A 16678-nucleotide genomic window follows, 5' to 3' on the forward strand; every position below is an offset into this window, starting at 1 on the left:
TATTTTGACATTCCCATGATGTCAAGCAAAGATGCACTGAGTTTGAAGGTAGGTCTTGAAATACATCCACAGGTACACCTCCAATTGTCTCAAATTATGTCAAGTAGCCTATCAGAAGCTTCTAAAGCCATGACATAATTTTCTGGAATTTCCCAAGCTGTTTAAAGGCACAGTCAACTTAGTGTATGTAAACTTCTGACCCACTGGAATTGTGATACAGTGAATTATAAGTGAAATAATCTGTCAGTAAACAATTGTTGAAAAACTGACTTGTGTCATGCACAAAGTAGATGTCTTAACCGACTTGCCAAAACTATAGTTTGTTAACAAGAAATATGTGGAGTGGTTGAAAAACGAGTTTTAATGACTCCAACTTAAGTGCATGTAAACTTCCTACTTCAACTGTATGTAAATCTGATATTTAAGTTTTTATTTTTCATAAATTTGCAAAAATGTATATAAACCTGTTTTTGCTTTGTAATTGTGGGGTATTGTGTGTAGATTGATGAGGGGAAAAAATGATTTTATCAATTTTAGGATGAGGCTGTACTTTTCGAATGCACTGTATAGGACCCACCCCCCATCCTGGGATGCCTGATGAAGACCTAAAGGTCAAACCATAATAACATTAAAATCACCTAGAATCCAGCCACGCAGCCATTTTGTTATTTTTATACACGCGTGAACAATCAGACTTATGCTGGAAATAGAATGCATGGAAGTGAATGAGAGAAAACAGTCGGGGTCACAAGCCTATAGCACGTCATGTTAGGCAGCAAGTTTATTTTTCTTGCATCTTCGCGGAGCAGTGCTCTAAATGATCTGTCAGAAATAGACTGTATATGCATTGTTACCTCTGGAATTGTAAAATGTATAGTTAAAAAGTGTCTATTTGGTGATGATAAATTAAACTGCAAGCCTACATGATGTGTAGGCTAATCTCAGAAACCCAGAACTAAAGTCTTGCATAACTGACTCAGATGGTTGATTAAGTTGTGGGGGGAGTTTAGAAAAGTGTTAGAAAAGACACTAGAGCGAGGAAGCAGCGTGGTAGCTCCACTCCCATCTCTCTGCAAGCTTCAGGCTATGGGCCAAATGTCCCCCTCCTCTTCAATATGCACACAAGTGTTATGATAATGATAGTTTGTCGACACGTATGGTTTGTCTGGACTTGTGGCTAGATGGCGTAGGCCTTACACCTCTATCCAGTTGTCACGTCAGGGACTACAGTAGTTGAGAACTGTACCATTTTAGCTAAGCCTAACCCTTTTCCTAACCCTAACCTCATTCTCCTAACCTGCTGCGTTACTTCTCCTGACCTGCTATGTAAACAAACCATCAGTATCACCACACCGGATACTGTTCCACAACTTCCTCATTAGTCGTCGCATCCCACAGTCAGATGCTATGGTACCATTTATGTTACGTACGTCTGTCCACGAAAGAGTATGCGTGGGCTGGTAGTGGTTATGAAAAACGGTGTAGAAATGCATGAACACAACAACATTCTACATTTATCAACTGGATTGGGTTTGGGAATTATGTATCACGTTGTCAATGTAAGTTGTTGACCGTGTGGTTATTGTTGATTACAGCCAACTGCCAGTTCAAACAAAGTGCATGGTTGTTAACGGTTTGAATGAATCCAATCTGGTCTAGAGATTGAGTGGGTCGTTTGTAGAAAGGGAATTAGAGAAATTGTTATCATCTAACTTACTTTACATAGCAAATGTGTATAGTTAAAACATATATTGGGCTTCAGCCTGCAGGTTCTGGTGTATCTGACAAATAAGCTACCTATTTGAAAACAATGCAACAGCCTACCTGTGTTGATTTCAATCATGTGCATATAGACTAGGCAACAGCTGGAAATCTTGAGAAATTAGGTAAAGTCAATAAATTCAGGTGTTTTAAATTTAAAAAATAAAACAATTGAAAAACTTTAGACATAATTTGCTTATCCTTTATTGAGAAATCAGTAAAAAGTAGATGGCCTTTTTTAAATGATTGAATAAGTGTTTCAGTTTACTTCCTGAATTGACTGTCTTTAATGCAAATTTAGCCCACACCATCCCCGCTTCCCCGTCGTCCTTACCCCTAGCTTCCCTGTCGTCCTGACCCCTAGCTTCCCTGTCGTCCCTACCCCTAGCTTCCCCGTCGTCCTTACCCCTAACTTCCCGTCGTCCCTACCCCTAGCTTCCCTGTCGTCCCTACCCCTAGCTTCCCTGTCGTCCCTACCCCTAGCTTCCCCATCGTCCCTACCCCTAGCTTCCCCGTCGTCCCTACCCCTAGCTTCCCCGTCGTCCCTACCCCTAGCTTCCCTGTCTGAGCCCCTGCCGCAGCCTCCTGTGGAGCTCCAGTCTCAGGAGGTCTCTCTCTTTGCGGATGCCCTGCAGCACGGTACGGTTCTCCTGGGCACGGCGCACCAGGTATGGCAGGGTGTTGTCCACCGAGCCATACGGCACCGACTTGTACACCAAGTAACCCTGCTGGGCTAGGGGGAGGTGATAGGGTCAAAAAGGGGGAGAGGTGGACACAGAAAAAGAGACACAGAAGCAAAGGACAGAGAAAGACAGAGGGAAAGGACAAGGAGATAAAGAGAGGGGGTTGAGGGGACAGTGGGAGGACAGGAGAAAGAGAGAGACAGAGGCAGGAGAGAGGGACAGAGAAAGGACAAGGAAGTGAAGAGGGAGAGGTTAGAGAGGATGGGTGGGGGAGAGGAGACAGAGAGGAGAGGAAGAGGTTAGAGAGGATGGGTGGGGGAGGAGAGGAGACAGAGAGGAGAGGAAGAGGGAGAGGTTAGAGAGGATGGGTGGGGAGAGGAGACAGAGAGGAGAGGAAGAGGGAGAGGTTAGAGAGGATGGGTGGGGGAGAGAAGACAGAGAGGAGAGGAAGAGGGAGAGGTTAGAGAGGATGGGTGGGGGAGAGAGGAGACAGAGAGGAGAGGAAGAGGGAGAGGTTAGAGAGGATGGGTGGGGGAGAGGAGACAGAGAGGAGAGGAAGAGGGAGAGGTTAGAGAGGATGGGTGGGGGATAGGAGACAGAGAGGGAGAGGTTAGAGAGGATGGGTGGGGGAGAGGAGACAGAGAGGAGAGGAAGAGGGAGAGGTTAGAGAGGATGGGTGGGGGATAGGAGACAGAGAGGAGAGGAAGAGGGAGAGGTTAGAGAGGATGGGTGGGGGAGAGGAGACAGAGAGGAGAGGAAGAGGGAGAGGTTAGAGAGGATGGGTGGGGGGGAGAGAAGACAGAGAGGAGAGGAAGAGGGAGAGGTTAGAGAGGATGGGTGGGGGAGAGGAGACAGAGGAGGGAGAGGTTAGAGAGGATGGGTGGGGGGAGAGGAGACAGAGAGGGGGAGGGGAGAGGGAGAGGTTAGAGAGGATGGGTGGGGGAGAGGAGACAGAGAGGAAAGGAAGAGGGAGAGGGGGAGAGGTTAGAGAGGATGGGTGGGGGATAGGAGACAGAGAGGGAGAGGTTAGAGAGGATGGGTGGGGGAGAGGAGACAGAGAGGAGAGGAAGAGGGAGAGGTTAGAGACAGAAGAGAGGATGGGTGGGGGAGAGAGAGACAGAGAGGAGAGGAAGAGGGAGAGGTTAGAGAGGATGGGTGGGGGAGAGGAGACAGAGAGGAGAGGAAGAGGGAGAGGTTAGAGAGGATGGGTGGGGGGGGAGAGGAGACAGAGAGGGAGAGGTTAGAGAGGATGGGTGGGGGAGAGGAGACAAAGAGGGGGGGAGGGGAGAGGGAGAGGTTAGAGAGGATGGGTGGGGGAGAGGAGACAGAGAGGAGAGGAAGAGGGAGAGGTTAGAGAGGATGGGTGGGGGATAGGAGACAGAGAGGAGAGGAAGAGGGAAGGATAAAGAGAAGCAGAGAAACAAGGAAAGATGGATATGGGAAGAAAAAAGTAAATATTATGCACAACACTACCTTCATCTGTGTAGCTAAGCAAGGAAAGGCAGAATTGGGACTTGAGTTTCCTTGACGATACACTTGAATACAAGTTGCATTTGAAGGGAGAAAGGAACCTTACCGAGAGTGAGAGACACATGGTCACACATCCCCAACAGTTGACCAAAACACACAGATCCACCATCTTTGTCTATTCCCAGCTCTCCCATCCTTAGGACAGATGTCACAATACCAATTCAATGTCATGTAATGCATGTGCTGAATTAGAGGCTTTACATAACTTTTACCTCTGGGGGTGCTCTTGAGCCAAAAGAGGGTCCTCTAAATGGACAGGAATATCTCTAAATTTGAGGTAAAACATTTGTGAATCTTACCGTTGAACTGCACGCCTGACGGACTCCTCGTTGTGCGTGGCGACTATGATCCGATTGCGCTGAGGTTCCCGGGAGATGAGCTCCAGCAGGATGTCCAACATGCCATTATAACTGCAGGAGCACAACAACATTATGGAGAGACACAATGGCATGTTGTGACATGGCATTATCATATCAATGATATTTCTAAATGAACACATCATAACAAAAACATTAATGGTTAAAAACATTCCCAATAATCAATCCTTTTTTTGCGAAATGTTCACTTCTGTTTCATGGATTTCAAAAGAAAAAACTGTTATAAGAGATATGGTGGAAACTCCCTCTAGTCCAAGCCAATCCAGTGCTTCATTTCTGCCGGAACAGGATCTGGCACCACTCAGATTTGACTTTGTTTGTTCCGGTAGCATGGTGGTGGCAGCGTCATGCTCTGTGTGTAAGGGCCGGCGCTGGAGATTCGAAGCAGGTAGGGGGCGCTGACATTTAATATGGAACAGACAGGTAGCAAAACAGGAACAGTGCCAGCACACGGGTAAACAAGGACATATGACAACTAATGCTGCAGCCGGGAACAGAGCGGGGAACCAGACTGATATAGGAGGGGAATGACCCAGATGATTGAGTCCAGGTGAGTCCAATGAGCGCAGATGCGCGTGACTGGGAAAGGCAAATGTGCGTACTGATGGTGGCAGGAGTGCGTAATGCTGGGGAGCCTGCGCCAAGGAGGGAGAGCGGGAGCAGGCATGACAGTACCCCACCCTCTAGAGGCGCCACCCGGCGTCCCACCTGAGCGAGCCTGACGGGCCGGCAGAGACACGGGCGCAGAGCAAGCCTAGTGGTTAGAGCGTTGGACTAGTAACCGGAAGGTTGCAAACCCCCGAGCTGACAAGGTACAAATCTGTCGTTCTGCCCCTGAACAGGCAGTTAACCCACTGTTCCTAGGCCGTCATTGAAAATAAGAATTTGTTCTTAATTGACTTGCCTAGTAAAATAAAGGTCAAAAAAATGTTTTTTCATGAAATAAAAAACCCGGCTGGGCGTAAACTGTAATCGCTGCCAAAAATGCTTCAACAAAGTATTGAGTAAAGGGTCTGAATATTTATGGAAATTATGTAATTTGAAAAAAACAAATAGTCCAGGCTTACACCAATCCAGTTCTTAATTTGAGGCGGATACTGCCAGGATCCGGCACCTCTCTGATTTGACTTTGTTTGTTCCGGCACCTATTTGCCTTGATCCGGAAGCTCTCGAGGATTTATTTATTGTTTCACGTTTCGCATTGTAGACATTCTAATAAAATTCTACTCAAGATCCCTCCTCGTTATTTCTCCCACCCCCCAGAAAGACCATAATGCAAAAGCATGGTGACAATTCTGTGTAATCATCCTATCCTGCCACACTGATCTCAGACCTGCTCTCTTTTTTGTACATAGAGGTTATTGGGAGGGCCAGTGGGGTAAGTAACTGATCTTGACACAGGTCTTGGTAGTGGTGGTCAGCTAGTGAAGAGGTTCCTACGTAATCACATTATGTAGCCTAGGCTAGTCGTCTCCCTACTGAATTTGAATTGTAGGAAAGCCAAATCAAAAATGGATAAGACAAGGCAATCGAGTTTGATGACATATTTCAAGTTCAGAAATTCAGAGAAAGATGTTGAATCGAACCCAGAACAAGCCAGAGAACTGTCAGTGGCAATGCCTTAGCTAGCAGCGATGCTAATACCGGGAGTTCAGCATCACCACCGGCACTTCCACTAGCTCGTAGGCCTACTAGCAAGTCAGACTCAGTGGGCGAGGGAGGCGGGGAGTTGGGGGGATGGGGCAGTGCATCCACTGATAAAGTGCTCGAAGGAGGTGCAATTTGCAGTTCAAGAACAAGCAAATGTACAGTACCAGTCAAAAGTTTGGACACACCTACTCATTCAAGGGTTTTTCTGTATTATTACTATTTTCTACATTGTAGAATAATAGCAAAGACATCAAAACTATGAAATAACATATATGGAATCATGTAGTAACCAAAAAAGTGTTAAACAAATCAAATATATATTATTGGAGATACTTCAAAGTAGCTACCCTTTGCCTTGATGACAGTTTTGCGCACACTCTTGGCATTCTCTCAACCAACTTCATTCAGTAGTCAACTGGAAAGCATTTCAATTAACAGGTGTGCCTTGTTAAAAGTTCATTTGTGGCATTTCTTTCCTTCTTAATGCATTCGAGCCATTCAGTTTTGTTGTGACAAGGTAGGGGTGGTATACAGAAGATAGCCCTATTTGGTAAAAAACCAAGTCCATATTATGGAGAGAACATCTCAAATAAGCAAAGAGAAATGACAGTCCATCATTACTTTAAGACATGAAGGTCAATCAATCTGGAAAATGTCAAGAACTTTGAACGTTTCTTCAAGTACTGTCGCAAAAACCATCAAGTGCTATGATGAAACTGGCTCTCATGAGCACCGCCACAGGAAAGGAAGACCCAGAGTTAATTAGAGTTAACTGCACCTCAGATTGCAGCCCAAATAAATGCTTTTAACAGAGTTCAAGTAACAGACACATCTCAACATCAACTGTCCAGAGGAGACTACGTGAATCAGGCCTTCATGGTCAAATTGCTGCAAAGAAACCACTACTAAAGGACACCAATAAAAAGAAGAGACTTGTTTGGGCCAAAAAGCACAAGCAATGGACATTAGATTGTCTGTGATTTATTTCGAATTTAAGAGACATTTAACCAGCATGGCTACCACAGAATTCTGCAACATTCTGCAGCCATCCCATCTGGTTTGGGCTTAGTGGGACTATAATTTGTTTTTTAACAGGACAATAACCCAACACACCTCCAGGCTGTGTAAGGGCTATTTGACCAAGAAGGAGAGTGATGGAGTGCTGCATCAGATGACCTGGCCTCCACAATCCCCTGACCTCAACCAAATTGAAATGGTTTGGGATGAGTCAGACCGCAGAGTGAAGGAAAAGCAGCCAACAAGTGCTCAGTGTAAGTGGGAACTCCTTCAAGACTGTTGGAAAAGCATTCCAGGTGAAGCTGGTTGAGAGAATGCCAAGAGTGGGCAAAGCTGTCATCAAGGCAAAGGGTGGCTACTTAAAGAATCTCAAATGTAAAATATATTTCGATTTGTGTAACACTTTTTTGGTTACTACATGATTCCATATGTGTTATAGTTTTGATGTCTTCACTATTATTCTAGAATGTAGAAAATAGTACAAATAAAGAAAACCCCTTGAATGACTAGGTGTTCTAAAACTTTTAACCGGTAGTGTAAGTGAATAATTATCAATCATAAACATTCACCTGATTTTCCATTTGTGCCCTGGACTGTGTGCCTGAGACGGTTAAGTACAAATAGAGCAACACAGAACATTTTAGTGTCTCACTTACCCAGGTCAACTCCAAAGGCATAAGAGTGGGAGGAAAAGATTGGCTAAAGAAATGCAATGCATTTAGTGTGGGCACAACTGGTTACTTGGGTAAACCCTTTCTCTTAATCAAAGTTATGAATTCACTTCAGTCATTCACCTCTGTCCGGTTTCAATCAGTTTTCAGTAGCAGGTCAAACTTGAAGCCCTTCAGCTTTGTTCTATTTCTGTGCAAGGTTTTTTTGTGTTTAGTTATTAGCCTAACTGATCTTAGTGGTCTGACGCTAATGGCTAGCAGGAGGTGGATGAAATTATACCATAATTATATCTAGGCCATTAGATACATCAAGGGAGCAATGCTAATGGATTTTGTCCTGTTATGGAATATGTGGTGTTTAACAAAGTGGGGGCTTGCTTGTACAAGCTCTCAATTGCAAACGTAATAAACAGGGCTCTCTTCTAAAATGACTCCAGCTAGCCCTTGTTATTGCCTTATTGGCCAGTTTTGGTTCCCAAGACGTTTTTTGAAAGTTGATGCAGATGTTTGATTTCTGAAGAACATACACCTGAAAGTTATAGGTGTCCATAAAAATATAAACATATAAAGAAACATATAAAGAAACCTCAAGTTGGACAATTTTTGTGTGTTCTGAGAACGTCTTAATTAGGGTTTAATATTTCCCGGGGCCCAAATCCACAAAGCGTCTCAGAAAAGGTCCTAGGAATCCTGTTAAAACTTGTTTTCAGAGAAGAAGAAAAACTCAGCTGAGAGTAGGCTTTAGGATGATGTTAAGACACTGCTCAGTCAAACTGAGCCAGGACAAAAATCTTTATCTCAGCTGGTAATCAAGAGGTACCGCAAAGGAAAGATAGTGATGACGAAAATCATGGAGAATAACTAGGGATGTGCCGAGAAGTCGGACAAAACCAGTAGGTAACGGATATGGTCTATTTTCCTGATACGATTATGCCTGTCTGTAAAGAGAAGGGTGGGCTGTACGTTGATCCTGTTACTTTGACTGTTTAGAGCGAAGCCGTATTTCTCTGTCACCCTGGCTCTTTTTTTTCTTCGCTTCGGCTTCGCTCTACCAGATCACTTCTCCTCCAATATTTGGGTCTGATCATTTAGATATGAAATATGCTTCTTCTTTTTTTAAACCAGTTCAATTTAAAGAGTACTCAGATCGGTTCTTTTAAAGAGGACTAAACGTGAAAACACCTTAAGTGACAAAAACACATGCCTCCGCACTCTGCTCATAATCTGCAGCTTTTTTGGTCTATAAAAGTGCAGGGAGGTAGGTATTTCTCCAACTTCTACTTACTTATATAAAAACACTTCCGTGTTTTCCGATCATGAGTATTATCCGATCCGACTATCAACTGTCAATTTACGGATACAATAATGAATACGAGTATTGACAGGTCGGTTTACCCCTAGGAATAACCAATCTTGATGCGACATCGCCTGCTGTGAAATCTATAGCAGGCTTCAGACTTCCACGGTGAATGCGACTGTACATCAAATGTTGCGATTGTAAAACATTTCATATCACTTTTCCCTGATACGGTCACTTTGCCTACTCTTAATTCTTGCCTAATGGCATTAATAACATTTTATTTTTACCAATTTAGAATAATGTGATAATTGCCTATTGCAATTAATCATTCAGTAGCCTAGAGGTTTTATAATAGTTTTCTCAATACTTACATTACCAGACATAAGTTTTAAAACACCTACTCATTCAAGGGTTTTCTTTATTTTTACTATTTTCTACAATGTAGAATAATAGTGAAGACATCAAAACTATGAAATAACACATATGGAATCATGTAGTAACCAGAAAGGTGTTACACAAATCGAAATATATTTTCGAAACTATGAAATAACACATATTTTGATTTGTCTAAAACTTTTGACCGGTAAAGCATGTCACTCCCATTCAACAACTCTAAATCGCTTTGGCATGGTAGGAATCAAGTCACTTGCCAATAATGTTGCATAAAGCGTTTGAAAGGTCTCATTTTCGTCGAACATAATCAAAGGACCTAAAGCAGGCCACATTCAGTCTTCACCAAGGTCCTGAAGGCCACACAACATTTGTATTATATTTCCTAGACATGAGGGGAACAGAGGATAATATACACGTAGAGTAATGAGGGGATGTAAACCAGGTGTGCAGAAAAACAAGACAAAACAAATGGAAAATGAAAGGTGGAAAGGCGATGGCTAGATATCCGGTGACCATCGATGCCGCCCGAACAAGGAGAGGGACCGACTTCGGCGGGAGCTGTGACACTAATGATCATCGAAACGAATGCTAGACAGTCAGGGAGCATCGGATATTCCAAAGCCATGGATATGGGACAATTGTTTTGCAATTTTGATGCTAGGAAATATAATACAAATGTTGTGTGGCCTTCCGGACCTTGGGGAAGACTGAATGTGGCCTTCCACTTCAGGAGGCTGAAGAAATTTTGCATGGCCCCTAAGACGCTCACAAACTTTTACAGATACACAATTGAGAGCATCCTGTCAGGCTGTATCACCGCATGATATGGCAACTGCACCCCCTACAACCACAGGGCTCTCAAGTGGGTGGTGCGGTCTGCCCAACTGTTCAGAGGAGACTGAATCAGGCCTTCATGGTTGAATTGCTGCAAAGAAACCACTACTAAAGGACACCAATAAAAAGAAGAGACTTGCTTGGGACAAGAAACACGAGCAATGGACATTAGACCGGTGGAAATCTGTCCAAATTTGAGATTTTTGGTATCAACCGCCATGTGTGGTTCCCACCGTGAAGCATGGAGGAAGAGGTTTTATGGTGTGGGTGCTTTGTTGGTGACACTGTCAGTGATTTATTTAGAATTCAAGGCACACTTAACCAGCATGATTAAGCCACAGCGTACCAGAATACCACAGCATTCTGCAGCGATACGCCATCCCATCTGGTTTGCACTTAGTGGGACTATCATTTGTTTTTCAACAGGACAATGACCCAACACACCTCCAGGCTGTGTACGGGCTATTTGACCAAGAATGACAGTGATGGAGTGGTGCACCAGATGACCTGGCCTCCACAATCACCCGACCATAACCCAATTGAGATGGTTTGGGATGAGTTGGACCGTAGATTGAAAGAAAAGCAGCCAACAAGTATGTGGGAACTTCAAGACTATTGGAATAGCAATCCAGGTGAAGCTGGTTGAGAGAATGCCAAGAGTGTGCAAAGCTGTCATCAAGGCAAAGGGTAGCTACTTTGATTTGTTTTACACTTTTTTGGTTACTACATGATTCCATGTGTTTTATTTCCTCATTTTGATGTCTTCACTAGTATTCTACAATTTAGAAAAGTGTATAAATAAAGAAAACCCCTTGAATGAGTAAGTGTGTCCAAACTTTGGACTGGTACTGTATAACCCCTGACTTGTCATGTATAGTTAATAGTTGGTCTGTACAATGTGCAAAAAGGTAGGGAGCTCGAAAGGACTGGAGGGATTAAAGTAGCAAAAGAGTGGGTGGGATGTACAGTAAATTAACATCCTAAACTTCAGACGTAAAAAAACAACAACAAAGAGCCCTCAGAAAAAGGTTTTTGAACATGCCCGAACCAAGGCGCATTTGGTGGTAGCAAGCCTTGTAGATAAGGGTAAAGACTCTGAAAAAATAGACACTACAGCCAGAGTCTTCAGAACAACCTTAGAAGGAGGCTAAAAGTTATAGCCACAGGCTCATGGCTTAGATTAAGACATTGACTGACAGGAGTTAAATGGACTTGACACGGGGAGAGTCATTGTGGGAGGTTTTGAAAAACCAAGGTAGAATTTAATTTTTTCTTTACAAACTTGTTTGGTATTGTGAAGGTAATCTGAATGTGTGCTTCATATTATCACATAGGCAGGAGGCCTATATATTCTGTGTGTTCTGCTGTAGCCTACATTGATTTATTTTATTTGAAGTTCTGATATTGTGATAGTTGTTCTACTGCGACATTGATGTCATGAAAATGATATGAAATTGGGCTCTTGTGAACCCCACAGCTGAGTGTGTGTGTTGCGGGTGTTCTGCAGTGTCGCCTAAAAATGTTGCCGTATGTTGATGTCTAGAAAATTAGAATATAAGAAATTTGGACATGTCTAAGCCCTGCAGCTATACTCAAGTACGTGGGCATACTGCAGTGACATCTAAAATGCTTTGAATTAATCAGCACCTGTCCATTTCACCACAATAGACAGCAGGCTACTTGGACACTTTTTTCCGCAATGTGGTCCAGGAACCTCAGAGCCCTCCAGATACCCCCCACCCCTCTCGCGCTCACTATGTGTTCTCGGAACCTCAGAGCCCTCCAGATACCCCCCACCCCTCTCGCGCTCACTATGTGTTCTCGGAACCTCAGAGCCCTCCAGATACCCCCACCCCTCTCGCGCTCACTATGTGTTCTCGGAACCTCAGAGCCCTCCAGATACCCCCACCCCTCTCGCGCTCACTATGTGTTCTCGGAACCTCAGAGCCCTCCAGATACCCCCACCCCTCTCGCGCTCACTATGTGTTCTCGGAACCTCAGAGCCCTCCAGATACCCCCCACCCCTCTCGCGCTCACTATGTGTTCCCAGGACCTCCCGATTTACAAATTAAGCACCGCACCGCACCAATGGTTTAATGCATGGGGAGGAGTGTACACAGGTGCAGACTTGAGGAGAAATAATTGATTATTTGGACATTGGTTATTTGAACGTCGGGAGCACCACTCCGTAATATAACATCTTTCGTCACCCCAAAAACCGACATGCACAAGAGAGTTACCTGTCATTGGTGTGCTCCCAGGATTCGTGAACAGGTTCTGCACACCCCTCACTATTGGCCAGTTTCCTTTCTTTGTCCATGTACGCCCCTCTCACAAGCTTCACACCCAGACAGAAGGACTCGCTGATGGACAGGCGGACGTCCTCGAGCAGGAGAGACCGCGATTCCTGAAGGGAAAGGAAGACAGAGGGGGGAGAATCAGAGAGAAAGTAATGAAGGGCAAAACAGAGAGAGAGAGAGAGAGAGAGAGAGAGAGAGAGGGGAGAGGAGAGAAATAGAGAGGACAAATTTGCAGGTATTGTATTAACCACAAGCACAATTACATTTTATAGGAAAAACATCTGGTAAAACGTGAGTAAAAGGTCATTAAAAGGTTGGAGTCATTAAAACTCGTTTTTAAACCACTCCACATATGTCTTGTTAACAAACTATAGTTTTGGCAAGTTGGTTAGGACATCTACTTTGTGCATGACACAAGTCATTTTCCAACAATTGTTTACAGACAGTTTATTTCACTTATAATTCACTGTATCACAATTCCAGTGGGTCAGAAGATTACATACACTAAATTGACTGTGCCTTTAAACAGCTTGGGAAATGAAAAATTATGTCATGGCTTTACAAGCTTCTGATAGGCTAATTGACACCATTTGAGTCAATTGGAGGTGTATCTGTGGATGTATTTCAAGGCCTACCGTCAAACTCAGTGCCTCTTTGCTTGACATCATGGGAAAATCAAAATAAATCAGCCAAGATCTCAGAAAATAAATGGTAGACCTCCACAAGTCTGGTTGATCCTTGGGAGCAATTTCCAAACGCCTGAAGGTACCACGTTCATGTGTACAAACAATAGTATGCAAGTATATAAACACTATGGGACCACGCAGCCATCAACCAGCTCAGGTAAAAGACACGTTCTGTCTCCTAGAGATGAACGTACTTTGGTGAAAAAAGTGCAAATCAATCCCAGAACAACAGCGAAGGACCTTATGAGGACGCTGGAGGAAACAGGTACAAAAGTATCTATATCCACAGTAAAACAAGTCCTATATCGACATAACCTGAAAGGCTGCTCAGCAAGGAAGAAGCCACTGCTCCAAAACCGTAATAAAAAAGCCAGACTACGGTTTGCAACTGCACATGGGGACAAAGATAGTACTTTTTGGAGAAATGCCCTCTGGTCTGATGATACAATAATATAACTATTCGACCATAATGACCATCGTTATGTTTGGAGGAAAAGGGGAGAGGCTTGCAAGCTGAAGAACACCCTCCCAACCGTGAAGCAAAGGGGTGGCAGCATCATGTTGTGGGGGTGCTTTGCTGCAGGAGGGACTGGTGCACTTCACAAAATAGATGGCATCATGAGGATGGAAATGATGTGGATATATTGAAGCAACATCTCAAGACATCAGTCAGGAAGTTCAAGCTTGGTCGCAAATGGGTCTTCCAAATGGACAATGACCCCAAGCATACTTCCAAAGTTGTGGCAAAATAGCTTAAGGACAACAAAGTCAAGGTATTTGAGTGGCCATCACAAAGCCCTGACCTCAATCCCTTAGAACATTTGTGGGCAGAACTGAAAAAGAGTGTGCAAGCAAGGAGGCCTACAAATCTGACTCAGTTACACCAGCTCTGTCAGGAGGAACTTGTTGTGGGAAGCTTGTGGAAGGCTACCCAAAACGTTTGACCCAAGTTAAACAATTTAAAGGCAATGCTACCAAATACTAATTGAGTGTATGTAAACTTCTGACCCAATGGGAATGTGATGAAATAAATAAAAGCTGAAATAAATAATTCTCTCTACTATTATTCTGACATTTCACATTCTTAAAATAAAGTGGTGAGCCTAACTGACCTAAAACAGGGAATTTTTACTAAGACTAAATGTCAGGAATTGTGAAAAACTGAGTTTAAATGTATTTGGCTAAGGTGTATGTAAACTTCAGACTTCAACTGTAAACAGAGCATTGGGAAAGTATTCAGACCCCTCGACTTTTTGTTACGTTACAGTTTTATTTTAAAATAGATGTTTTGTATCCTCATCAATCTACACACAATACACCATAATGAAGAAACAAAAGCGGTTTTAAGATACCCCCCCCAAAAAAAAAAAAAATCACGTGGATTCAGACACTTTACTCAGTACTTTGTTGAAGAACCTTTAGCAGTGATTACAGCCTCAAGTCTTTTTGGGTATGACACTATAAGCTTGGCACACCTGTATTTGAGGAGTTTCTTCCATTGTTCTCTGCAGATCCTCTCAAGCTCTGTCAGGTTGGAGGGGAGTGTCGCTGCACAGCTATTTTCAGGTCTCTCCAGAGATGTTCAATCGGATTCAAGTCAGACCCCGGACTTGAACCCGATTGAACATCTCTGGAGAGACCTGAAAATAGCTGAGCAGCTGGGCCCCTCAAGGACATTCAGAGACTTGTCGCAAAGCCACTCCTGCATTGTCTTGGCTGTGTGCTTAGGGCCCAGCCCCTGTTGGAATGTGAACCTTCGGCCCAGTCCTACCTCCTGAGCAGGTTTTCATCAAGGTTCTCTCTGTACTTTGCTCCATTCATCTTTCCCTCCACACTGACTAGTCTCCCAGTCCCTGCCGCTGAAAAAAAATCCCACAGCGTGATGCTGCCACCACCATGATTCACCGTAGGGATGGTATTGGCCAGGTGATGAGCGGTGCCTGGCTTCCTCCAGAGTTGATGCTTGACATTCAGGCCAAAGAGTTCGATCTTGGTTTCATCAGACCAGAGAATCTTGTTTCTCATGGTCTGAGAATCCTTTAGGTGCATTTTGGCAAACTCTAAGTGGGCTGCCATGTGCCTTTTACTGAGGAGTGGCTTCCGTCTATCCACTTTACCATAAAAGCCTGATTGGTGGAGTGCTTCAAAGATGGTTGTCCTTCTGGAAGGTTCTTCAATCTCCACAGAGGAACTCTGGAGCTTTGTCAGAGTGACCATCGGGTTCTTGGTCACCTCCCCAACCAAGGCCCTTCTCCCTGATTGCTCAGTTTGGTCGTAAGTCCAGCTCTAGGGAGAGTCTGGTGGTTACAAAGCTTCTTCCATTTAAGAATGATGGAGGCCACTGTGTTCTTGGGGACCTTCAATGCTGCAGAAATGTTTTGGTACCCTTCCCTAGACCGGTGCCTCAACATAATCCTGTCTAGGAGCTCTACGGACAATTCCTTTGACCTCATGGCTTGTTTTTTGTTCTGACAAGCACTGCCAACTGTTGGACCTTATATAGACAGGTGTGTGCCTTTCCAAATCATGTCCAGTCAATTGAATTTACCACAGGTGGACTCCAATTAAGTTGTAGAAACAAACAAGGATGATCAATGATAACAGGATGCAGCTGTACTCAATTTTGAGTCTCAGAGCCAGGGTCTGAATACTTATGTAAATAAGGTATTTATGTATTTTATTTTTAATACATTTGCAAAAATGTCAAAAAACCTGTTTGCTTTGTCATTACGGGGTATTATGTGTAGGTTCAAATTCTACTTCTTCCACTTCTTCCAATGAGGCTGTAATTGAACAAAATCTGGAAAAAAGTGAAGGGGTCTGAATACTTTCCAAATGCACTGTAAGTCTGAAAACTAGACTACCTTAAGGTAACACTGGTAGGTGTTCCAGATCCAGGCGCCATCTTGGTTGAACTTCTTCATCATGGCCATGGTGACGAGTGAGAGGGCGGGGTTCATGTATGTATACTCTGCGTCGACCAGAACTCGCACTTTGTTGGCACTGGCCTGAGAATGAAACACATACAGCAATGGAACTTTGGTAACACTTTACCTAAAGTGATTCTTACGTCTATAATGTGTAGGCCAGGGCTCCCCAACCCTGTTCCTGGAGAGCTACTGTCCTGTAGGTTTTCAATCCAACCCCAGTTGTAATTAACCTGATTCAGTTGATCAACCTAATTATTAGAATCAGGTATGCTAGATTAGGGTTGGAGTGAAAACCTACAAGATGGTAAGCTCTCCAGGAACAGGGTTAGAGACCATGTAATTACAAAGCAGATAGTATGTTAGTACATGTGAATACAATGTTGTAACTACAGCTATTAATGAGTAGTTACATACATGTAACTGCCCAAATAAAGGAAACACCAACATAAAGTGTCTTAATAGGGTGTTTAATAGGGTGTTGTGCCACCATTAGCCAGAGCAGCTTCAATGCACCTTGTATTAGATTCTACTAGTGTCTGGAACTCT

General features: G+C 43.7%; 1 protein-coding gene across 2 annotated transcripts in view; it reads right to left on the reverse strand.

Moving 5' to 3' along the window:
* Positions 1 to 1947: 1947 nt before the first annotated feature.
* The window catches only part of prodh2 (proline dehydrogenase 2), a 38697-nt gene continuing 23966 nt past the window's right edge, over positions 1948 to 16678 (reverse strand). For both annotated transcript variants that reach the window (XM_042305888.1, XM_042305889.1), the window contains exons 7-11: positions 16067 to 16210; positions 12457 to 12623; positions 4274 to 4384; positions 4021 to 4109; positions 1948 to 2494 (exon numbers count right to left, since the gene is read on the reverse strand). In XM_042305888.1, the coding sequence (XP_042161822.1) occupies positions 2313 to 2494; positions 4021 to 4109; positions 4274 to 4384; positions 12457 to 12623; positions 16067 to 16210 (693 nt within the window). In that variant the 3' untranslated portion in view covers positions 1948 to 2312. The remainder of the gene's footprint in view (positions 2495 to 4020; positions 4110 to 4273; positions 4385 to 12456; positions 12624 to 16066; positions 16211 to 16678) is intronic.

The sequence above is a fragment of the Oncorhynchus tshawytscha genome, linkage group LG25 (assembly GCF_018296145.1).
Source record: "Oncorhynchus tshawytscha isolate Ot180627B linkage group LG25, Otsh_v2.0, whole genome shotgun sequence".
NCBI lineage: Eukaryota > Metazoa > Chordata > Actinopteri > Salmoniformes > Salmonidae > Oncorhynchus > Oncorhynchus tshawytscha.